Source organism: Protopterus annectens, chromosome 10.part0 (genome assembly GCF_019279795.1).
Source record: "Protopterus annectens isolate FY-2018-M chromosome 10.part0, PAN1.0, whole genome shotgun sequence".
Lineage (NCBI taxonomy): Eukaryota > Metazoa > Chordata > Ceratodontiformes > Protopteridae > Protopterus > Protopterus annectens.
In genome coordinates, this window is record NC_056744.1 from 1,454,693,163 (window position 1) to 1,454,715,705 (window position 22,543).

The 22,543-nt window shown below is 38.7% G+C and overlaps 1 protein-coding gene across 1 annotated transcript in view; it reads left to right on the forward strand.

The window, feature by feature from the left end:
- The first annotated feature begins 1,649 nt into the window (after positions 1-1,649).
- Positions 1,650-22,543, forward strand: part of LOC122813648 (zinc-binding protein A33-like) — a 138,598-nt gene continuing 117,704 nt past the window's right edge. The window contains exon 1 of the mRNA XM_044086084.1: positions 1,650-2,149. Coding sequence (XP_043942019.1) covers positions 1,709-2,149 — 441 coding nt within the window. The 5' untranslated portion in view covers positions 1,650-1,708. The remainder of the gene's footprint in view (positions 2,150-22,543) is intronic.

The window sequence follows — 22,543 nt, forward strand, 5'->3', positions numbered from 1 at the left end:
TGTTCCCACTCCCAGGACCAACAGGAGTGCATGTCCCTTGCCCACTAAGGGGACCCCAAAAGATGCAGGACATAGTGGCTGTAGGTGCTACACCATAGGGATCTGGGGTAAAAGATGAGTGGTCTGAGGAACCAGCGTTGGCAACAGCAGAGTCACCCACATGTGGCTGCAGCAAATTGCTAGCCTGCTCTGGGAACAAAGGATGTTTCCTTAACATTTTCTTTTTGTGGCTGGAAGAAGGACTGACTGTGGGACCAGTAGTTTATTCAATGGTCAAGACAAAAACAGTGCCTCTTTCATGAGGAAAACAAACAACACAAGCGATTAAAATTTTAAATTTGTAAAAGTCAACCTTTTGTTCTCAAAAAAAAAAAAAAAACATGGCTTATGATGCTTGTTTTCCCCTGGAAAGAGACAACATTTTCAGGTTGACCATGGAACAAACTACCGGTTCCATGGCCATTCCTTCTTGCAACCACAAAAGGAAGAAGTTAAGCAAACAGATTTTGCCACCACAGCAGCACTTTAATACATTATGTCAGCCCCAAAATACAATAACCACAATTTCTCCACAGAAAAAGATGGTTTTCAGCTACTTTAAACAAGTTTTAAACTAAGAGGAAGAAAGCGCATTCCCATTTAAAAGTACAATTATACTAAAAAACTGATGCAGGGCAATATTCAAGTAGAAAACTGATAGAAGCATCACTACAGGAATGCCAGAATGATTGGCAATCCTCTGAAAAGGATAAGAATGCTCTACTTCAGACAATGCTGGGAGAATTTTGATTTCATGTCAGATACTCATTGAGTAATGCTAAAAAAAAAAGTATCAGATTATGTTTAGCTAGAACTGCCCCTGTGTGTAAGATAATATTGTGAGCACATCCATGTAAGGTGTGGCCTAAATGTAATATGGTCCATCTAGAACAGGTTTCTGAGAGTTAGAAGTGCCTGCTTGCTCCTGCTTCTATATATGCATTACAATCACTGTTCAACATAAATTCTTACACTTCTGTTATCTGCTGCTCCTCTCACGTTAGCCAGAAACATGTCCAGAACCTTGTATTACTTCATGGATCTCTTCTATTTTAATGCTTACTCCTTTGTTAAAGCAGTCCACATTCACTTCTGATACCAGACCAATAATATATTCCAGTTCATACCATCACATTATAATCCTCATATTACTGCTAACATTTCTACCTTACCCACTATTTTACATGGCTTTTACTGTGTTTTCACATATTTGTGTTTCTTTTTTTTTCGTTTTGTATTTGGCCATCTACCAAAGATTCCCTGACCATTTCCTTTTCTTCAGTACCTGTACTCCTATTTTACTTCATCCCCTCTATATTCAACATGAAATCTGTTCCCTCCTTCATCACCCCTCCCCCACTATCACCTTCCCTATATTCTTTGAACCCTATACCTGAGACCTCCATATCTCATTATACAGCACATATCTCATCCTTTTTCCCACATGATAAAGCACACTTCTAAATGCACATTTGTAAACCTCTTTACAGAGCTGTGCACCTTTAAAATAATTCTTTAAAAGGACAAAATCAAGCATACAATGTGGAGCATGAAATATGATACCTCCTTCCTTGCTTATATGTTGCCCTTTAAAAAATGCATTTGGCTGTACCTGTACGGAACTTGCAACTTCCTGTTACACTAACAGGAACAGCACACTGTTGTAATAATGGCAGACAGTAAGCAAACAGGCAATGAATACCTGGAGGAATTTATGTGTTCAGTTTGTCTAGAACTCTTTAACGTCCCAGTAATGTTGGAGTGTGGGCACAATTTCTGCAGAGCCTGTATCACCAAGGTTTGGGATGTTATGAAAACTCCATCCTGTCCTGAATGTAGGGAAGAGTCACCAGCCAAGAGATATGCAGTGAACAGGTTGTTGGCTAATCAGGTGGAAAGAGCTAAAAGGCTGAAACTGCAACAAAAAAGGAAAGTAGATGGAGGAAATGTAGGTGTAAAAGAGATAGTAATTGAGCAGTATTGTAGACAGCATGGAAGAAAGCTGGAATTATTCTGTCAGCAGGATATGTTACTTAGCTGTGTTCTGTGTGTTCCTGAGCATCGTACTCACTGCTTTCTACCTTTATATGAAGCTGCTGTGATGTATAAGGTAAGATACTGATAGCTATGCTAAACAGTTTTTCTTCCAAGTTGTTAGATGTCTCATGATCAAACTGTGTCTCTCTTAAATTACAGTTTAGAAAATAGTACTTCCTTAGTTTTATAGAAGGTAGCCTTGGTAAAGGTTAAGACCGCATGTACTGTGCTTTGTTAAAATAGTTGTTTTTTGAAATACTAGCTGTGCTGTGTCTGTTTTTTTTTTTTTCTCTCATAAATCTAAAGATTAGAAAACAAGTGATTATTCTTTTTTCAATACTGATAATTTCAGAGTTTGAACTTTCTAACATAATATGGAGGCATGTGAAGTAAGTGCATAACCGCTGCAAGTTTTGAACTGGCAGAAGTAACAATCAGTAAGCAGCTGTTAATGTTGCTGGTTGCAGAGATTTCCCAGTAAAATAAATGTGCTGTTAACAGCTTAGCAATTCAGACAGTGGGAAAGGTTAGGGTCACTGTAATTCCATCTGGTACAAACAGTTCTTGATTTACAAATGCAGTAACATTTGTTAGGAAGTACAGCTATCGTGAGGTCTTCCCTGACAATGAAAGGAGACAGAAACTCAAGATGAGGAGCAGAAAGACAAATAGTGTTTCTAAATAATACAGCAATGCTTATAACTGCTAACTAATTATGTGACACTTGCAGGGACACTGGAAAGTTGCACCTGCAGTTTCCACACTTTTTATCCCGTCCTCTTTTATAAAGTCTGTAGTTTTTAAATAATTTATGGCATAGTATTTTGACTAAAAATTCTAGAAATATTTTCATATTAAGTAAATCTAACAAGGGATAGCAACAGTTTAGCAAAATATTGCACTATGTGATAAAGAAAGCAAGGGTAAGTCATTTCTTCAGGGCCTGGCTTCATCATTTAGGGTTATGTGTTAAAGCTTGATTGCATGAATCATAAGTTAAAACAGATGAGCAGCGAACATTTTAATCCATAGGTGTGAGAAAATGTGTAAATGTCTTGTTCTGTAATAGCTGAGTTTTCCTAACTTAAATATCTGAGAAATTTAAATGGCTAGATTGTTTAAAATATTGAATATGTTACCACTTTGTCACGTAACTTTTATGGTAATAAAAAGTAAAGAAACACGCATCAACATTTTATTAGTGACCGTGTTTATGAAGGCAGGACTTTTAACACCGTTTGTGGCAATTAATATTGCTAGGATTTATGGGAGTATTGGAATTAAATGTTACTGTTAAATTATTGTAGGGAGTGGTAGCAGTTCACTAAACTGATCTGTAAGTCAATTTTCAGCAGAAAAGGTATAGAAAATTAAGTTTTCACTATACTCTGTTAAAGATGGAGCACCTGAATTAATGCCCATCATAGGTCTCAACTGCACAAATTTTCCAAGAATGTCCAGATTTTTGCCTGATGTTTTTGTTCTGTTCCTCATAACATTTGTGGTTTTCTAGCAAATCACAGAGGATTGAAGTCATTATATAATAACATACATTTGAGTGTCAGATTTTGTATCCTTCAGAAAATGCATACTAACATAAATCCTGTTATTGTAGCAACTTTCTAAGTTTATAGGAGCAATATTTAAAATCTGTCCCTATTTTTGGGCCTTTCTCCCCACATTATTTTAGGCTTTGTCCAGAATTATTTGCAGGGTAGGGGAAGATACAACAGTAAAGGTTGAGGCCAGAAGTGAAGCAGATAAGGAGGAGGAGCGGGTAGTGAAGGGGTGCAAAGTTAGCTTGGCAGAAGACGAAGAGCGAGCCTAGTTAAATGACAAGCCCCATCATCGACAGTTACTACATAGGGGTAATTGACAGGAGACTCAGCCAGGAGAAGGTAACAGGTCTACTAGAAGCAGGGGTAAAGGACAAGAGAATCAGCCAGGAGAAGGTAACAGGACTCCTAAGGGTAACAGACTATGTCACAAAGGGTAATGGATGATGGAAGAGGACAGAGTGAAAGATCCAAGTAAAGTAATTATTGTTTGAAGGAATTAGCACTAGCCATGACAGGTCAGGCTTTGCCCTCAGAAATCAGAAAGCAACAGGGCATGCTGGCACATAAAGGCTCTGTCCTCAGGTGTGTGCTAATAAATAATGATCACATAGACACAAACAACTTGTTAGAATGGACAGTGGTGCAGGACATATGGTGCACCATGAAATTGACTCTCATGGACACAGATGATTTGGTAGAACGGACAGTGGTGTAGGACATATGGTGAACCACACTTCTCACATACAGAATGGGCAGTGGTGCAGAATGTATGGTGCACCATGAAGCTGACTCTCATGGACACAGATGATTTGGTAGAATGGACAGTGGTGTAGGACATATGGTGAACCACACTTCTCACATACAGAATGGACAGTGTTGCAGGACGTATGGTGCACCATGAAGCTGACTCTCATGGACACAGATGATTTGGTAGAATGGACAGTGGTGTAGGACATATGGTGAACCACACTTTTCACATACAGAATGGACAGTGGTGCAGGCCGTATGGTGCACCATGAAGCTGACTTTCATGGACACAGATGATTTGGTAAAATGGACCGTGGTGTAGGACATATGGTGAACCACACTTCTCACATACAGAAGGCTATGCGGTACTATATTGCTGTCAGAAATGCTAATAAACACTCTACCACCAGTTCTAGGAAGGATGGAACTGAATGGTACAACTGCTTTGTCAGGGAGTGTGGGAAGAACAGTATCATGGAATAATGGGAGCCTGGGATATGTTGTAGTAAGAGGAATACTTCTACACCAGGAATGACTCCATCTTGGTTCTCAGAAGATGGCAATGTTAATAAGAGGGATGGAACAGTTATACCATAATAACAGTGATTCTAAAATGAAATTGGAGGGGAGATGAGAACAAATGGATGTGTGGGGGAATAGTGCAAGGAAGAGGAGGAGCAAAAAGGTGAAAAGAGCAAAGATAAGAAGTAGGAAAAGGGAAGGAACAAATCCGTGCATTTTACCTGTCTGTAATTTACATTCCTTAGAGTATGACATCCTAAATTGCAGGTTCTAAATGTTCAACAAAAAATAAATAATTAAATACGCAAATAAATAAATAAAGCAAGCAAAGGAATTTTTAAAACTGTCTTTTATAGTATTAAAGCATTTCTGCAGGGATTTGTGTCAACATTCTGAAGGAAATTTTAGTGAGTGACAAAACCATAAAACTTAATAGCTGAAAAAAAATTTCAGCAATCCGCAAAATATGTTTTATTTGCAGGGGGAAAGTCTTCCTGCACCTCCATGTGGAGAGACCCCCCCCCCCCCATCACACACACTCCTCAGACTTGTATACTAACACCATGGTCATACAACAGTGGGGGAAATTACATTGCTTTGTGGTGTCATCATTTTTTTAAACTATCTTTGTGCACCTGTCTGGCTGTTTTCTGCAGCCCCCAGACTCATTGCTCTGCCTCAGAGAAGGAGGAGTTATCTGGGGTACCACAATCTTGGACATAGCATCTTCTCACACATGTAGTTCCACTGTCCTGAGGACCACAATTACAGCCTTCAGAATTTCAAAAGTTACCCTTAAATGATGTGCTAGTAGTAATCATTTCACTGCATGTTTCTCACTGTACTTTGTGTAACAAGGTCATAGCTGAAAGTGTACCTCTGCAACATAGTCTGCATACCAAAACAATTAAAAAATAAAATAGAAGGGATGGTTGGAAGGTGTTGATAATTCTTGCTTGAAGCTTGAAACACAAAGTCTAAGCTAAATGTAGTTCTGTGTAGGAGACATGGACTTACAAAAAGGATTGGGACATGGTAATTTTATTTATTTAGAAAGTAGGTAAACTGGATCTCAGTGGTCCCTTTTCAGTCATGGCTTGCTTACTTTGATGAAAAATATACATACGTCCATAGGGTCTTAGGTTTTTACTGCGTTTATATTCAAAGGAGACCACTGAGTAGCTTAGCCATATCACCTAATACTGTGGGAGGCTAACAATGTCCTCTATTAAGTAGGTTTTGTCCACATATCCCTGGTGAAAATTTGTGATCACCTATCCAGTTGTTCAGACTTGTTTTAAAAGTTGCTAAGGAAGTCCTCTGCTTGATAGATAACTGCAGCCAATTCTAAAACCACGGCATATGTTGGGTTGGGTAACTGTCGTACTATTTAGCGTTTTTGAAGTGATAGTATTGGTTTATGTTTCTAGAATGGGTTTTTGCTTTACAAGTGGTCCTGTTTAGGTGAACGAGTTCAAAGAGTGATAGATCATTCATAGCACAGAAGACTAAGCTGAGATCACACTTTAGGTGTCTGTATGACACTTAGTAGAGTGATAGGTCATTTCGACTATTAGAGGACCTCAGGGTACTGAGACAGGCTCATAGGTGCTTGGTACGGTACGTGTGAGGGATGAATTATATTCGATAATGGGCCTAATAAATGGCAAAGTGAGACATTGATGAGATGTCATAAAGGATAAACTGTGCAAAGCAAAATGATTTTCTAGCCAACATGGTGACATGGTGGTCAAAGGAAAGTCTGTTATTAATATATGTACCCAAATCTGTGATAACCATGTCATATTTAAGTGAAAGGCTAACTGTATGGCAAATGGTCATCATCATCATCTTCTTTCGGCTGTTCCTGTTAGGGGTCGCCACAGCAGATCACCTGTTTCCATTTCTTACTGTCCTCTGCATCTTGCTCTGTCATACCACCCACCTGCATGTCCTCTCTCACCACATCCATAAACCTTATCTTAGGCCTTCCTCTTTTCCTGTTACCTGGTAGCTTCATCCTTAGCATCTTTTTCCCAATATACTCAGCATCCCTCCTCACCACATGTCCAAATCAACATAATTGTGCCTCTCTGGCTTTGTCTCCAAACCTTCCAACCTGGGCTGACCCTCTGATATACTTATTCCTAATCCTGTCCACCCTCATCACACCCAGTGCAAATCTTAACATCTTTAACTCTGCCACATCCAGCTCAAACTCCTGCCTTTTTGTCAATGCCACTGTCTCCAACCCATATAACATAGCTGGTCTCACTACCCTTTTGTAGACCTTCCCTTTCACTCTTACAGGTACTCATCTGTCACAAATCACTCCTGACACTCTTCTCCACCCACTCCATCCTGCCTGTACTCTCTTCTTCACCTCTCTTCCACATTCACCGTTACTCTGAACTATTGACCCCAAGTATTTAAACTCATCCACCTTCACCACCTCTACTCCTTGCATCCTCACCATTCCTCTATCCTCCCTCTCATGCACACACATATATTCTGTCTTAGTCCTGCTGACCTTTATTCCTCTTCTCTCTAGAGCATATCTCCATCCCTCCAGGGTTTACTCCACCTGTTCCCTACTCTCGCTACAGATCACAATGTCATCTGCAAACATCATAGTCCACGGGGACTCCTGTCTGATCTCGTCTGTCAACCTGTCCATCACCATTGCAAATAAGAAAGGGCTCCGAACTGATCCTCGATGTAACCCCACCTCCACCTTAAACGCATCCGTCACTCCCACCGCAGACCTTACCGCTGTCACACTACCCTCGTACATATCCTGTACCACTCTTGCATACTTCTCTGACACTCCCGACTTCCTCATACAATACCACAACTCCTCTCTAGGCACCCTGTCATATGCTTTCTCTAAATCCACAAAGACACAATGCATCTCCTTCTGACCTTCTCTGTACTTCTCCATCAACACTCTCAGAGCAAACATTGCATCTGTAGTGCTCTTTCCTGGAATGAAACCATACTGCTGATTTGTAATCATCACCTCCCTTCTTAACCTAGTTTCCACTACTCTTTCCCATAACTTCATGCTGTGACTGATCAGTTTAATCCCAAAGATAATGTTACACTCTGGAGAAAAATCACTATAACCAATGTATCTAATATTGCAGGGGAGTGTCTATATTCAAATAGTTTAGCTAAACTGTGGAACTACATCCCACTACCATTGAAATCCTTTCAGAATGCAGACTTATTTAAAAGATAACTAAACTACAACTTCACCTATCAAATCAATGTTACATCTCCAGGATAAATGCCACTGATATTTCTATCTTCCCATATCGTCAAACCATACATCTTATTTCAAAATTCTGTACCCCACAACCAATCTTCACCTATGACTGAATCATTTTTAATATCATCTCCCAGCTGTATTTATTAATTTGTGCACTGCTCATCCCAGCTCTACACTCCTAATATAAACCTTATTATAGATATATAATTGTGTCTGAATCCACTTTACACCCCACCTCGAAACTACAATATTGACATTTTTTGCCCTATGTAGTTATTTCCCTTACCCCAATTGTTTGGAGTATGATCTGACAACCCCAATAGTACACCCCTTCAAATGCTCATTGTTCCACATCTGTTACCGAGTTACTAAGTTACTGTCCACTCTGAATAATATTAATATCGACCCTGATGTGTTAACTGGTTTCAAACTTATCTATCTAGCTGCCAGCAAGCTGTGAAATGGAAGCAAGATCTACCCCCACTCCTTCCTGTTACACTTGGAGTCCCTCAGGTTTCAGTAATAATAAATGATCTTAATGCTGCCTCTTGTCAACCATCTATCATACAATACGCAGATGATTCAGCCCTCATATGTGCAGAATCCATAATAACTCAACTTCTTACAGCCGCAAAAAAAGCTTTCTCTGATATTGAAATGTGGTTAGTAAACTCACAACTCCTTCTCAGCCCTAATAAAACTAAACTTATGATATTTCATCCATCTAAACCTACTAACCTCCCAGATAACTTTTATATCACTGCCAGTAATAATACGATGATTTTCCCAGATTCCCTAACAAAATTATTTGGCGTCATAATTGACAGCAGACTAAAATTTGACATACACATTTCTAACACAATCAAAATAGTTCACAAGAAAATGGGGACAATGTATAGAAACAAAAAAATTCTTAACAGAAACTGCAAGAATAACAATAGCTAGGACCCGCCTTCTCTCCTCGCTCTTATATGCATCCCCCATACTTAACAACCTCAAAAATCAGAAGTAAGTAAATTAGAATCATCTTACAATAATGCCTAAAAACTCTTTCATGTTATGAGCTATAAGCAATTAATAATGGCTCCACAAAGCAATGCATAATCCTGAAAATGTACCTTCCCTAAAAAATCTTCTACAACCCTACTCTAACATTCGTAGTCTTCAGTCATCCTACAAAGACTTACTTCAAGTAACCAAAGTATCCAATACAGCAGGCAACTCTGTAACTTTGTTGCCAAAAATTGGAATACCCTTAGTATTAGATCCATAAGCAATCTTAATCATTTCAAAATATCTCTCAAAAGATACTTATTTGATTCCTGGCTTTGCACATGTAACACTCCAGGTTAATTATTAACTTAGTATGTACACCCAGATTGTATAAGTAATGCTAACTCTGTTAACATATCCCTTCTAACAACACTACTTCTCTATAAGTAGTTATAGTCCTAGCTGCAACTCTCACCATGGAAGTATTACTAACTATGCACTACTTTGCCTAAGTGATTCTCCCTGCTTAATTTCCTAACTAATGTTGTGTTCTTCCACATAAATAAGTTCAACCATATATTTGTCTATATTCAAGTGTTTAAAGTCTTGTTCTATTTGATACTATGTATATATTTTTTTGTTTTTACATGTTTATCCTGTAAATGTGCTAACACAAATTTTTTTGTCTATAATTTCTATTACTTGATGTGACGATTTTGTATATAAACTTAGGCTGAAGCTTTTCTCCCCAGGCCTCCACTGAAAATGGCCACTGTCCCAGTCAGACTCTCCGGGTAAACAAATGTAAAAGTAAATAATAATAAATAAATCTGCAAATGCATGAATATCTTTATACTGTGATAGCAGCCCTTGCTTTTATGTGAATGCAAACTAATCAGCAAATTTGTGTAATTGGTAATGTGTAAATGTATATTACTGAACGTATGTTTAAAAATATTTGTAATATGTTGAATATGTTGAAGCTGTTATCCCCGGGTCTCTGCTGAAAAGGGATTTTTGACTCAACCTAGTCAGACAAACTAAGTAAACAAAAAGCAAAATAACAGAAATAATAATGATTAAAATGCCTAGTAGAAAGTGACCATACCTCTCAGCTGTATTTTGCAGAATGTCCACATTTTTGCCTCATATTTTTGGTTCATTTTTCATAGAATTGTATTTTTCAGGCAAGTTAGTTGCGAATCATTAAAGATCGAAGCTAGAAAATTATGACAGACATTTAAGTTTCAGACTTCAAACCCTTCAGAAAATTCATGCTAATGCAAAACCTCTTATTCTATCAACTTTCTAAGTTTGTAAGAGCAATATTGTCCCTATTTTTGGGCCTTTGTCCCACTTTTATTTATGGCTTTGTCCAGATTTCTTTTCAAACCCTTCATAAAAATTCATGCCAATGCAAAACCTAGTATTCTATCAACTTTCTAAGTTTGTAAAAGCAATATTTAAAATTTGATACTACTTTTGGGCCTTTGCCCCACTTTTATTTATGGCTTTGTCCAGATGTTTTGCTCTAAGAGTTGAGAGGTATGGTAGAAACCTACTACTATATATGCACTTATGAGCATGACCAATAATAGTAAGGGATGTAGTCATGGGGACATGTGATAATAATGGCAGACTTTAATCCTCGTACTAGAGATTGCAACATCCCAGCATCAAGAACTTGTAGGACAATGACATGTTGGAAGTGACTGAGCACAAACGGTAGAATAAGCCATATAGAAAGGGGTCCTTGACTTAGTTATGTGCAAACCTGAGGAGATAAAACGTGTAGAGCTGAGAGCACTCCTAGCCACTGATGACCCTGCTGTGGTGTGATATACTGTCAGGGCAGGTGCAGAGAACAGAATAGAGATGTGGGATTACAGGGGAACAAAATATCAGACACAGTAAGTGAAAGATTTCATAAATGTTAGCAAATCAAAACAGTGAGTCTGTCAGTTTAGTGCAAAAAAATCAAAACTAAAAACTGCTAATCATCTTCATTTGGTTATCCTGAGTTTCAGCCCTTTAGTCTCCATTTGCTTACTGTGTGACTTTATGCTTAACTAGGCTCATACATAAAGATGTTAAATAAAATAAATTAATGAATGTGTGATTTGTTGTAAAACTTAAACAAAGCAGGTGTGTATTGGAATTGAGAAAGAATGAGGCAGGAAATAAAAGACCAGAAGAAAAAGTAGATTGCACTTACTGGGTGAGGTTAAGGACAGTACCCAAGATCAAAGAGATGGCCTACAGATAACAGAAGTGTACAGTATACAGTGCTTGTCACAAGTGGAATGTCCGCAATACTTTCTTACTAAGAAAATCAAGAGCCTAAATCATGTGGACCATCTTAATGCCTTATCCCTCTACTCAGAATCAAGAGTTTCTGTTACAGAAACTCTGTGAACTGTTTCAACACCTTGTTTCTCTTCTCATTTTCATATAGGCTACTGAAGGGTGACCTCTGCCTCATGTATAAAGCCACAACTCTGACCCGACTCTGTCAGACCAAGACATCTCAATCTCTTCTGCAAAATATGTTGACCATATCTGAGGGATAGATATGATTCCCAGAGAATTTTGTGGAACTGCCTTCACTCTGCATAAAGCAAAGTACTTCTATTACACTATTCGGATGTGATTTTGGATGAATGGATAGTCAACTTCAACTTAATCTTCAATTTAACAACCTTATCCTGTAAGGATGAGGTAACATATAAATGTCCCAATATATCCTTGTTCTGCCCATCTCTGGTTTATTTGTACATAAAATTATAAGGGCTAAAAACCCATGGTTATGTAAGCCTACAAAGATCCTCACAGGCTAGCAAGTACCTATGGACATGGGGAATTTATTTGTAAGTCTATTTATTTTAATTTCTGTCTCCCATAATGCCTCCATCTCTGCAGCCACCTTCTAATAACACTCAACCCAAATTACTCAGTCTCTCTTTACCTGTATCCCGGACATTTCCGTTTGTTGGGAAGGCCCTGACTCCCCAGAATCACGACCTTATTATGTGTCCTCATTTGCTTCAGTAATCGATTAATCCAACGCGGAGTTAGTTTACTAAAACAGGAGCTCTGTGAATGCAGTGGGTGCGTCACAATTCCTAGTGGTGGGATTGGATAGTACAATGAAAATTCATGACATCATTGCAGACACCCAGACCTGGTAGTATGAACTGTAAGACTCGTAGTCTCTGCCATAAGTTGCACAGTGATTGGCATTCATCTAGACCTGCCCACAACACAGCAGAGTAACCTGACCACTGTTTTAACTACCCCCCCCACCAGCCTTACCAGTGTTGTCCATTTCTGACCAGTGGTCACCAGCAGCTCAGCAGGAAACCCTGCCTCTATGACTTTGTGCTAATGACCCAAGTGCATTTGGGAATTTGAGGAAACAGAAGAAAGAATAATGAAAAACCTTGGAACTCAACAAACCAAAATGTAACAAAACAAATAGTGTCCAAGGAAACGCCAGGATCCACACGTAGTTCAGTACTCTTTATTTGAACAAGATACAAACGATGAGTTGAGCGCTTTCATCTAAATAAGAAGATTTCATCAGAACACAGCTAATGTAGTAACGCTACCTTATATATACAAAAAGCCCGCCTTTCTTAACGATCACTAATTGATCAATTGGATAAAATCAGCTGTTTAAACAAACAGAAAAGGATTAAGATAAAAATAAAAAATAAAAAATATTGCACCATGTTTACAGAATGATTCACAGATAAAATAAAAATCTATTCATCACTATCCTACCATTTAGTGTAAAGTTCCTGCTGGTATAAAACTGATAAACAATCATTTAAATACAAAAACTTATGTATCATACCAATTTCTTATTGTGATGCCATAACTACCATAAAAACCTGTATCCGTGGTATATACCTATACAATGGAGAAGTACACCTGACATAATACAATCCTAAGCTCATAATACTAAAAACCACTTGGAAAAAATATATAATGTTGAGTATACAATGTTAAGTAATACAATAGGGTATAATAAGTCATAACATAACGTATCGTAACAATATAGTAAAAATTGCTAAAAAATAACATACATGGTCCAGAATTTTCTATACTTTTACTAAAGGTTTAGTAGGTATAACCTCATTGAGTCCTGGGGGGTAGCTGCATTAAGCCTAACCTGCCATTTGATTTCCTTTTTGCCTACCACAGCCTTGATGTTACCACCCCTGGGATTAGGTAGTACTACTTCCAAAATGGCAAATTTGAACCCACTACACCCAGGACTATTAACTAAATGATGAGAGAGTGCATTGTTGACGTCTTCTTTCTTAATACAATAGATGTGGTCATAGATCCTGTTTTTTAACCGACGGTCAGTCTTCCCCACGTAGTAACTTGAACACGAACTACATACAGCTAAGTAAATTAGGTGTTGTGACTGACAGTTACCGTAACTAAAGGTGATCTTACTACTTATGTAGTTGTTCAAGACCAAATTCACCTCTTCCAGAATATATCCACAGTAGTTGCAATGGCCACATTTCTTTGTTCCTACCCTGTTGTGCAGCCCTCTCCTTGGGTAGTTAGATTTTACTTCAGTGATTTTTTTCAAATTAATGCCTGTTTTACAAACAAACTGAGGTTTTTTTACAGATTTTCTCATTAATTCCCTCATCACAGGTAAGTATGTTCCAATTGGATGTGATGATATCCTTAACTTCCTTGGTGTATTTCCCATGTTTTAAAATGCAAGCTTTAGTGTATTTCACATCCTTAGTAACATTTGTATTGTTGGCAACACCTTGTCTACCAATATTGGTGGACAGACCTACTCCTAAAAGAGAGGGATACTTCTTACCCCATTCGTGTGAAACATATTGGATTATGTCATTGATCATACTGTTGGGATAACCTTTATCCCTAAATAGTTGACCAGTGAATTGTAGTTCACTTAGCATAATGTTTTTGTTGGATGTCATTCGTGCAGCCCTTATGCACTGTCCTTTAACTATACTACGTTTCAAGGAATATGAATGTGCACTATCAAAGTGTAAGTAGCCATTGCTAAAAGTATCCTTCCTATAAATCTTTGACTGGAAGGAGTGACCATCGTTGTATATGTAAACATCAGGATAGTTAATCCCCTCATTGTTGTGTTGATAAGTAAACTCTAAGTAACTAGTGGTATGATTCAAATAATCAATAAAGCTTTTTAACAATGCTTCATCCCCCTCCCACAGAACAAATATGTCGTCCAGGTACCTAACATAGCATCTAAGATGTGTCATCCAAGGGGAGTGTAAGATGAACTCCTCCTCCCAGTCAAGTAGCACTAAATTGGCATACATGGGGGCACATGCTGCCCCCATGGCTACACCAGAAACTTGTCGGTAATACTCCTCTTCAAAATATATATAATTATTGTCTAGTACGACATCTAAAAATTCAGTGAGTAGGAGGATGGTGTCTTGATCCAATCCACTGTGCTTACGTAAACTGTTGTAAAATCTGTGGGCACCTTCTTCCTTCGGAATACAGGAAAAAAGATCCTTTATGTCAATGGTAACAAATGTCATATTAGGGCTCCAAATTTCTTGTTTAAATATTCCTAAGAATTGCCAGGAGTCCTTCATAATATGGACTATTGAACTGTAGATATGTTTGAGCCAGTGGTCTATTACCTTACCAAAAGGAAATGCTTTACTGTGACTCCCAGAAATGATGGGTCGGAATGGTGGATCTAACTGGTTCTTGTGAACCTTCGGAATCCCCGTAATGGTGGCCAAAACAGGAAATTCTACTTTTAGAAACCTGTACAAATCTTCACTAATACGGTCATCCAATAGGAACTCTTCAAGATGTAAATCAATTCTGCGGTGAGCAATATTCACCTGGTTCAAGGAAGAGACTTCATAGAATGCTGAATTGTTTAAAAGATCAAAAATCCTACCAATGTATTTTTCTTGATCAAAAAGTACTATACCTCCCCCCTTGTCAACTACCATGATCCTAATGTTTTGCTCACATAGTGAGGCTATCACTGTGTTGACCTGTATTTTCAAGCTGTAATTTTTCTTATTGTATTTGTGCTTGTTATGTAGATCATATAACTGAGTATTGATCACATTTTCAAAGGAGCAGATGGTTTTGTGCATGGGGGGGGTAAAAGTACTTTTCTTCCTTAACCTAGAAGAAACTGTCTGTTGTGATGGACAATCATGAAAAAACATTCCGAGATTGAGCTTACGGAGAAATAGTTTGACCTCGACGAGTGTATCAGTTAAATCAAATGATTTGTCAGGAATAAACTTCATGCCTTTGGCAAAGATGTCAAATAACTCGGGTTTGACTGCACATGAACTGTAATTGTATATTTTAACATCACCACAATTGTGAAGAATGTTTTTTAGGGTTAGTTGTTTGATGTCATTGTTAAGGGTATCAAAATCATAAGATTGTGGGTTGTAAATATCAAACTCCTCAACATTCTCTAAAAATTCCTGGTTTTGTTCCACCTGTTCTTGTTCCCCATGTTCAGGCCCCAGTTGTTCCGACCTACTGGCTGCCATTTCTGGTGCCCCCTCCCCTCCACTTCTAAAAAATCGTCCTCTTGATAATAATAATTAATGCCTTCTTGTCTCCTGTTGGAAGTAGCCTCCTGAGGGGACTCCCTCTCCTGTCTAGTGTTCCATCTGTATACTATCCCCTTCTCATATTGAAACATATCCCTAGTAAATTTCTTGCTTTTCCTTTCAAAAGCTTTTTTGCAGTTATTGTTAGCATAGTCAAACTGTTTTGCATGTAATTTCTTCCACTGGGGAAAAAGTAGATCATTAGTTATGGTTTTGTTCATGGCATCCACTTCATTGAGCAACACACTAAGCTTAGAATCATTACACATCACTATGAATTGCATAAACTGTTTTCCAAAACTGTCGAACATGTCGTTACAAATTTTAGTATTCTCATCATTCATGTCAACCCCAAGTGGTTGTTTAAAAAATCTTAACCCCATCGGAACAATGCCACAATCAATGCATTTTCGTAAATATAAATTGTCCACTTGTAATGTCTTTATTTTATTCAACTTGTTCCCAAAATTGTATATTATGTCTCTAAGTGTAGGATTGTGTCCCTCTTTGGTTGTAGTGGTGTCCTTGGTTTTACCAGTAGTACTGAATTCGTAAGGTATTTTTAAAAAATTGTCTAAATTAAGATTAGTATGAGTAACATTGCTAACGCTCCCTAGATTAGGCGAGCGCTGAGGAACAGTACCTTCATTTTTCTTGCTTGTCGTAGATTGTGATGTCTCTGGGCAGCATAAGTCCGAATAGGTACCTGACGTTTGGGTTTAGCCCCAGAGATAAGATATATGTCCTCCAGATGACTCCCAGAAGCTGTAGAAAAATTTAACAAACCCTTCTGGCTAGTAATACCGCAATTGTCACAGTTCCTCGGTGTACAGCTCAATGGAAGAGGAAACGCCAAACGTCTCTGCCCATTCGGGATTTCCTCGAAGCTGTCGTTGCCCAATGAGGAACATGAAGACACTGTAGCCAAAGGAGGGATAGGTTGAATGTTTGGTTTATTGGTAACGGAAGGCAGTGTGAGTAGTTCCAATAAACATGTGATCTCTCCTTTGAGTATCGCCATCTCCGAGTGGATTTTGTCCACTTCCTCCCTAGAGATGGCAGTAGAACTTTCCGACACATCATGCATAGAATCCATGGCTGAATATGACCAAAGAATAATGAAAAACCTTGGAACTCAACAATCCAAAATGTAACAAAACAAATAGTGTCCAAGGAAACGCCAGGATCCACACGTAGTTCAGTACTCTTTATTTGAACAAAATACAAACGAAGAGTTTGTTAAGAGTGATTGTTAAGAAAGGCGGGCTTTTTGTATATATAAGGTAGCATTACTACATTAGCTGTGTTCTGATGAAATCTTCTTATTCAGATGAAAGCGCTCAGCTCTTCGTTTGTATTTTGTTCAAATAAGGAGTACTGAACTACGTGTGGATCCTGGCGTTTCCTTGGACAAACAGAAGAAAGGGCAGCTAGAAACATCAGCAGGATAAAGACAGGATTATAATTAAGATGGAAAGAAAACTTTTTATTCTGGTATGCAGAGCAAAGAGAGAAAATAAGTGAGTTCAGGAGGAACAAGGAGCTGTTATTAAACAGCTTGTAGCTATAGGATGAAGTATATTGAGTTTTAACATGTAGTCGTAGGTTTTATTCCTTCAGTTTCCACTTGGAAGCTGTGTGACTGTGAGCAAGTCACTTAACCATACAATTTTCCCATATCATCCCTGGAAATGGACAGTTGTATCCAGCAGGCTTAACTGGTTAAGAAATAAATTAAAATACAAAAGAAACCGTGAGATAATCCAAATGAACTGTCCACATCAGTTCATGAAGGAGAAAAGTAGTGTATTGATGCAAAGTAAAGGAATTGTGAATAGTGCAGAATAAGCATATAGACTGAAACTGCAAAGGAAAAGTAGAAAAATAATATTGACACAAAGGGACAAAGAACAGGATGAGCTCCCCCCTCAAGATACTTAAATGGTTAGTGAGGATTCAAGCAGACCACCTTCACAGCTCTTTCACTAGCTCCATGAAATAGCATTAAGTTCCAGAATGCCAGAGCTATGCCACCATGGTGCCGTCACATGGGGAAATTCTAGAAGAATCCAAGGAACTAAAGATCAGTCCTTGGTGTTTGAGAAGGTCATGGAAGTGAGATAACCACTATTTGCTTGTTGTACAAAACACCTCAGAATGGTATCTGACATGGTATTCAGGGACAAGAAATCTTATTAAACTAACCTGATCCAATTTTATAACTCACTGGCAGAGTAAATGGACAGAAGAGAACCAGTAGGCATTGTTTATCTAGACTTCATAAGGTCCTTTAACTCCATGGCACAAAGTAGGTTACTGAAGAAGTGGGGGGGGGGGGGTGTGGACTGGTGAAACTTGATCTGATGCATGTCTTGCATCAGCCATTTTCCCTAAGAGCGCTAATAAGCATGGAGATTACAGAAGAAAAGGTAGGTGACTAGTGGGTTGTTATATGGGTTAGTTTTAATCCTACATTAATCAACGTATTTTTGTCAAACTTGATTTTTGGGGCATAATAAAACTGAATTTAGATGATATCTGTGTATGGGGGGTAAGGGTTGCTGCATAATGTCCGGTTTAAGCATAGATAGACCTGAAGAGGCTAGAAATTTGGACAGACAGATTGCAGATAAGGTTTAAGGCAAGGTAATGCATTTAGGAAAGGACAGTCCAGGAGAATAGTACAAACTGGAGGGAGGGCCTCAGTTGGAGAGGTAAGGAACACAGACGTTATTATCTTGGAAAGGTTAAACTGTCAGGAAGAGAGTGAAAGAACAGGAATCAAGACCAGCGAAATGCTTGGCAGTGTATTAAGAAGGACTGGTTCCAGGGACAGACAGTTTCTGTTCTGTGTATCACTCACCCCAGCTGGAGTATCCTGCTCATTTCCAAAGGTCTGACATGAAGCCTGAGAATAATTTATTAAGAATGGGTTTGAAGGAAGGCTACAAGGATAGAGGACTGGAGAGAGTAACTTGTAAGAAGAGCCTGGATGGACTGAACCTATACTCTAAAAACAAGCAGGAAAAGGGAGCATGATGTGAGTCCATAAAACACTGAGAATTGCAGAGCAATAGGGATGAGATGGAAGGACAGCAGGTAGGAAAGGACACATTTTATATCTAGAATAAACGTCTTGGTTTAGACGTGAGGCACAATGAGCATTTAAACCTGGTAGCACAAGATCCTAAAATTAGTGGATCAGAGTGGATCTAATGAAACATTTTACACAACTTGGGGCAGGCGGACCAGACTGGATGGGGATTGCAGAACTATTGTGCTAGCGGCAGCAGCTACGGGAGAGTGGCTTTCTGCTGGCAGGAACTATATATTTAATTTTCAGATACCTCAGATTGTTGTATTACTGCTAATACTTAAAAGATTGTAAAGTTCTGTGTTTAGGATTCATCAAAGTCTTTAACTGCAGCAAGGGGATGTTAGTGTTAAGGGAGAATTAGTGGGCAAAATACAGACAGGCGTGGAGATACAAATGAAACTAGGACAGTGGGGAAAAATGAAGGGCACAGATATTCTGCCAGCATTCTGAAAGGTGTGGATGGGTGTTTATCCGACAAAGAAAAGCAAATCTCAGGAAGAGGAAGAGGTTGAGAAAGGAAGTCTGGTACTTGTGAATAAGGGGAAATGAATGAAATTATATAAACAAATATAGAGGAAGGCAGGAAGAGAAGTAGGCATATATTAGGACAGGATAAAAGCAAACAAATCTGTGGGGTAGGCAACAGGCAGGAATGGAGAAGAAATTAGCCCTGGTGTAAAGCTTGTTGAAGGAAAATTTATTTTGAGTACATTTTGGAGCAGAAGAAATAAGGTTGGTGCCCTCATCTGTCTAACTAAAATGAACTGGACAAAATGAGCCTTTTTTCAGTCACAGCCTGGTTACAGTAACAAAAACTGATGTACTGAAGTGGCAGCACAGTGTCTGTGATAATAAGGGGCAACTTCCATTTGCAAGTTCCAGATTGTTCACATGAAGCCTACTACAGACTATTTCAGTGTTGTGCAATTTGTTGTCAGGGTATGTAATATTAAGGACAAACCCCAGCTTAATACATTGATGTCCACTGCAATTATACACTGTAGTCTTGGTTATTTAAGATGTGCCTAAAGGATGCAGGAAAAAATAACATTAAAGATTGACTAAATTTCTTTCTTTGATCATGATTTTTGTTCAGACCATCAATGGATGTAAAAAATTGTTTAAAAAACTGTAAAATGCACCTCAGAGCATCTAGAGGAGTCATGGCATAATTCAGCTGTTTCCTTCACAGTTATATGAGTTAATGTTGAATGAATAAACGAGAATGGTTTGGTCAGCCTGAGAGTGGGAAGACATGGAACCTTTTCACCTAGGGCACCAATTCACCTATGGCCAGCCATGATTAATGGAAAAGGTGCCTTTTCTAGAGACATCCCATCTAACCTTGTTATGATTAGATTTCCTGCCTTCTTGCTGACGTGTTTACTGCTCAGCATCATGACAGAGCTAAGATGTCATTTCAGTTTGCGAGAACGTCTTAGTAGAGAAGATTTCCCAACTGCATACAGAAGCTTGTTATTGTTGGGCATGGGTACTGTGAGTGAATTTAGATATGAAATTGCCAGTGCCAAAGAACAGAGTTCTGATGATCCTGAATCGGGTGAAGTTGGGACTGTCACTGGTATGTGTTTATTCAGAAAAATCCATTTTCCGTGTAATTTGAAGACTAGCTAAGACCATAAAGTGCAAGCTGTCTGATCAATAAATGTTGTTTCACTGAGTTAAATACATCAATGTAATCAATGGAAAGTGAGCTTGCCCGATGCTATATAATGAGGTGAGTTATCAGTTTGGGAAAAGAGTTTTGTGGGTTTTTCCAAGGTTCCTTCTAAAGTTTTGCTGATGGTCAGAGAGCAAGGCTGGTCAAGGATGGAAGGGAGGTCTAAGATAAAAACTTTGCTGACGTACTGAGCAAGTTGTTCACCTTCATATTGATAAAGGGGTTACCATACTAGGAGGAGGAGAAAGCTGACAAATGAATGGGTCTTTTTCGGGATGGAGTAGGTAGAGAAGAAACTGGTCAGCTGGGTTGGGATACCAGGAAGAGCATTTTAAAGCCCAGAATGTGCCTGAGCAAAACTGATCAAATAAATCTTTAATAGATCTCTGGTCATTAAAGTATCAAGTGAATGGAAAATAGCTTCAATTGTCCTGTTGTCAAAGGTGTTAACAGGACTAGTCTTGGCAACTACAGACCAGTAACCTCAACATTACTGATCATGAAGGTGATGAAGACTATCCTAAAAGAAAGGCTTGAGACCCTTCTAAAAGACAATCACCTTCTGGACCAAAATTAGCATGGCCTCATTGTACAGAAGAGCTGACAGTCAAGCCTCTTGCAGCTCTAGGACTGGTTAACAAGAGAACTGGATGAGGTACTACCACTGGATATGGTCTGTATGGACCTCAGTTAAACGTTTGTCTTGGTACCTCATCAGATAGTAAACAGGCTAGGAGTGGGCTGATATTTTTAAAATAGGTGATCAAAAGATACCAGGAAGAACTAGGAGAGGGTAATGAGTAGAAGGAGGCTACTGTAGGTGAATGAAGTGACCACTGAAATGCAAGTGATGCATGAATCAGTGATGTGGTCATCACTTTTCTACATAATCATTGCTGATATCTTGTGTTGGAGTCACTGACATACTGAACCTGTATACAGTTGACACAGAAATCAGGGCCACATGCCTAAAGTGGGGAAGCCCAAAAATAGTCCAAAAATGGACAAAGTTCATTTAAAGCTGGATGCAGGAATGGCAACTAAGGTTGACTACAGAAAACTGTAAAGGTCAGGTTTAAGTTAGGGGATGCAATAAGGAGAATTGGTGGATGAAAATGATTTAGCAGCAATTATCACAGCAGCTCTCTAGAGATTTAGGTACAAGTAAAGAGAGCAGCAGAAACGGGCAGCAAAGTGTTGGGCTGTGTTATGGTGGAGTAAATTCAAAAGATGGGAAAGTTTATACTCCCAGATGTGCCTTCATCAGCATTTGACAGAGTGGAACTATTTGTGCAGTTATGTAGACCCTAAGAAGAATAGAATGAAAAGCAGCTGGAAACCATCCAAAGGAGGGGCACTTGAATCTTCGGGGGAATTGGTGAAGAAAAGTACAAATATCATCTGGAACTGCTGAACATGTACTCTATAGACACTAGCAGAGAAAGAGAAGAGAGGGTATGATATTGCCACTCAGGGTAATACATGGTGAAAACTGAAGGGATGAAATGTGGATCAAGGACAGAGGAGGCTCTATTAGATGCTGTTGAAATGAAATGTATACATTTTAGCCCAGACTTGAGAAAGTATTTGCTTTTTAATGACATTCACATTATAGTACAAATGTGCTGCTCACACTCAAATGTTGTCAGGACAGGTGCAGGTTTGTACATATCATATTACTTTACTGTGTCTCACCTGTGCTATCCAAGTTTCACATTATTCTGTATTTGGTTATTGTCGTACTACCCTTTCCCCTTTGGGTTTATAGCTGTGCTTTTGTCTCTGTAATTTCTGTTGCTGTATTGAAACTTCTACACCACCCTTAGCCGTGAAAGACATTTTCCCTTTCGTGGAATATTTCTCTGCATTTGTACTGCTGTATATTACATCGACATCATCAATGTTGTTTTTTGTATGTGCAGACAGACTAGGTTCCCGTGCACCTTCAGTGTTTACCTCAGCTGCCCA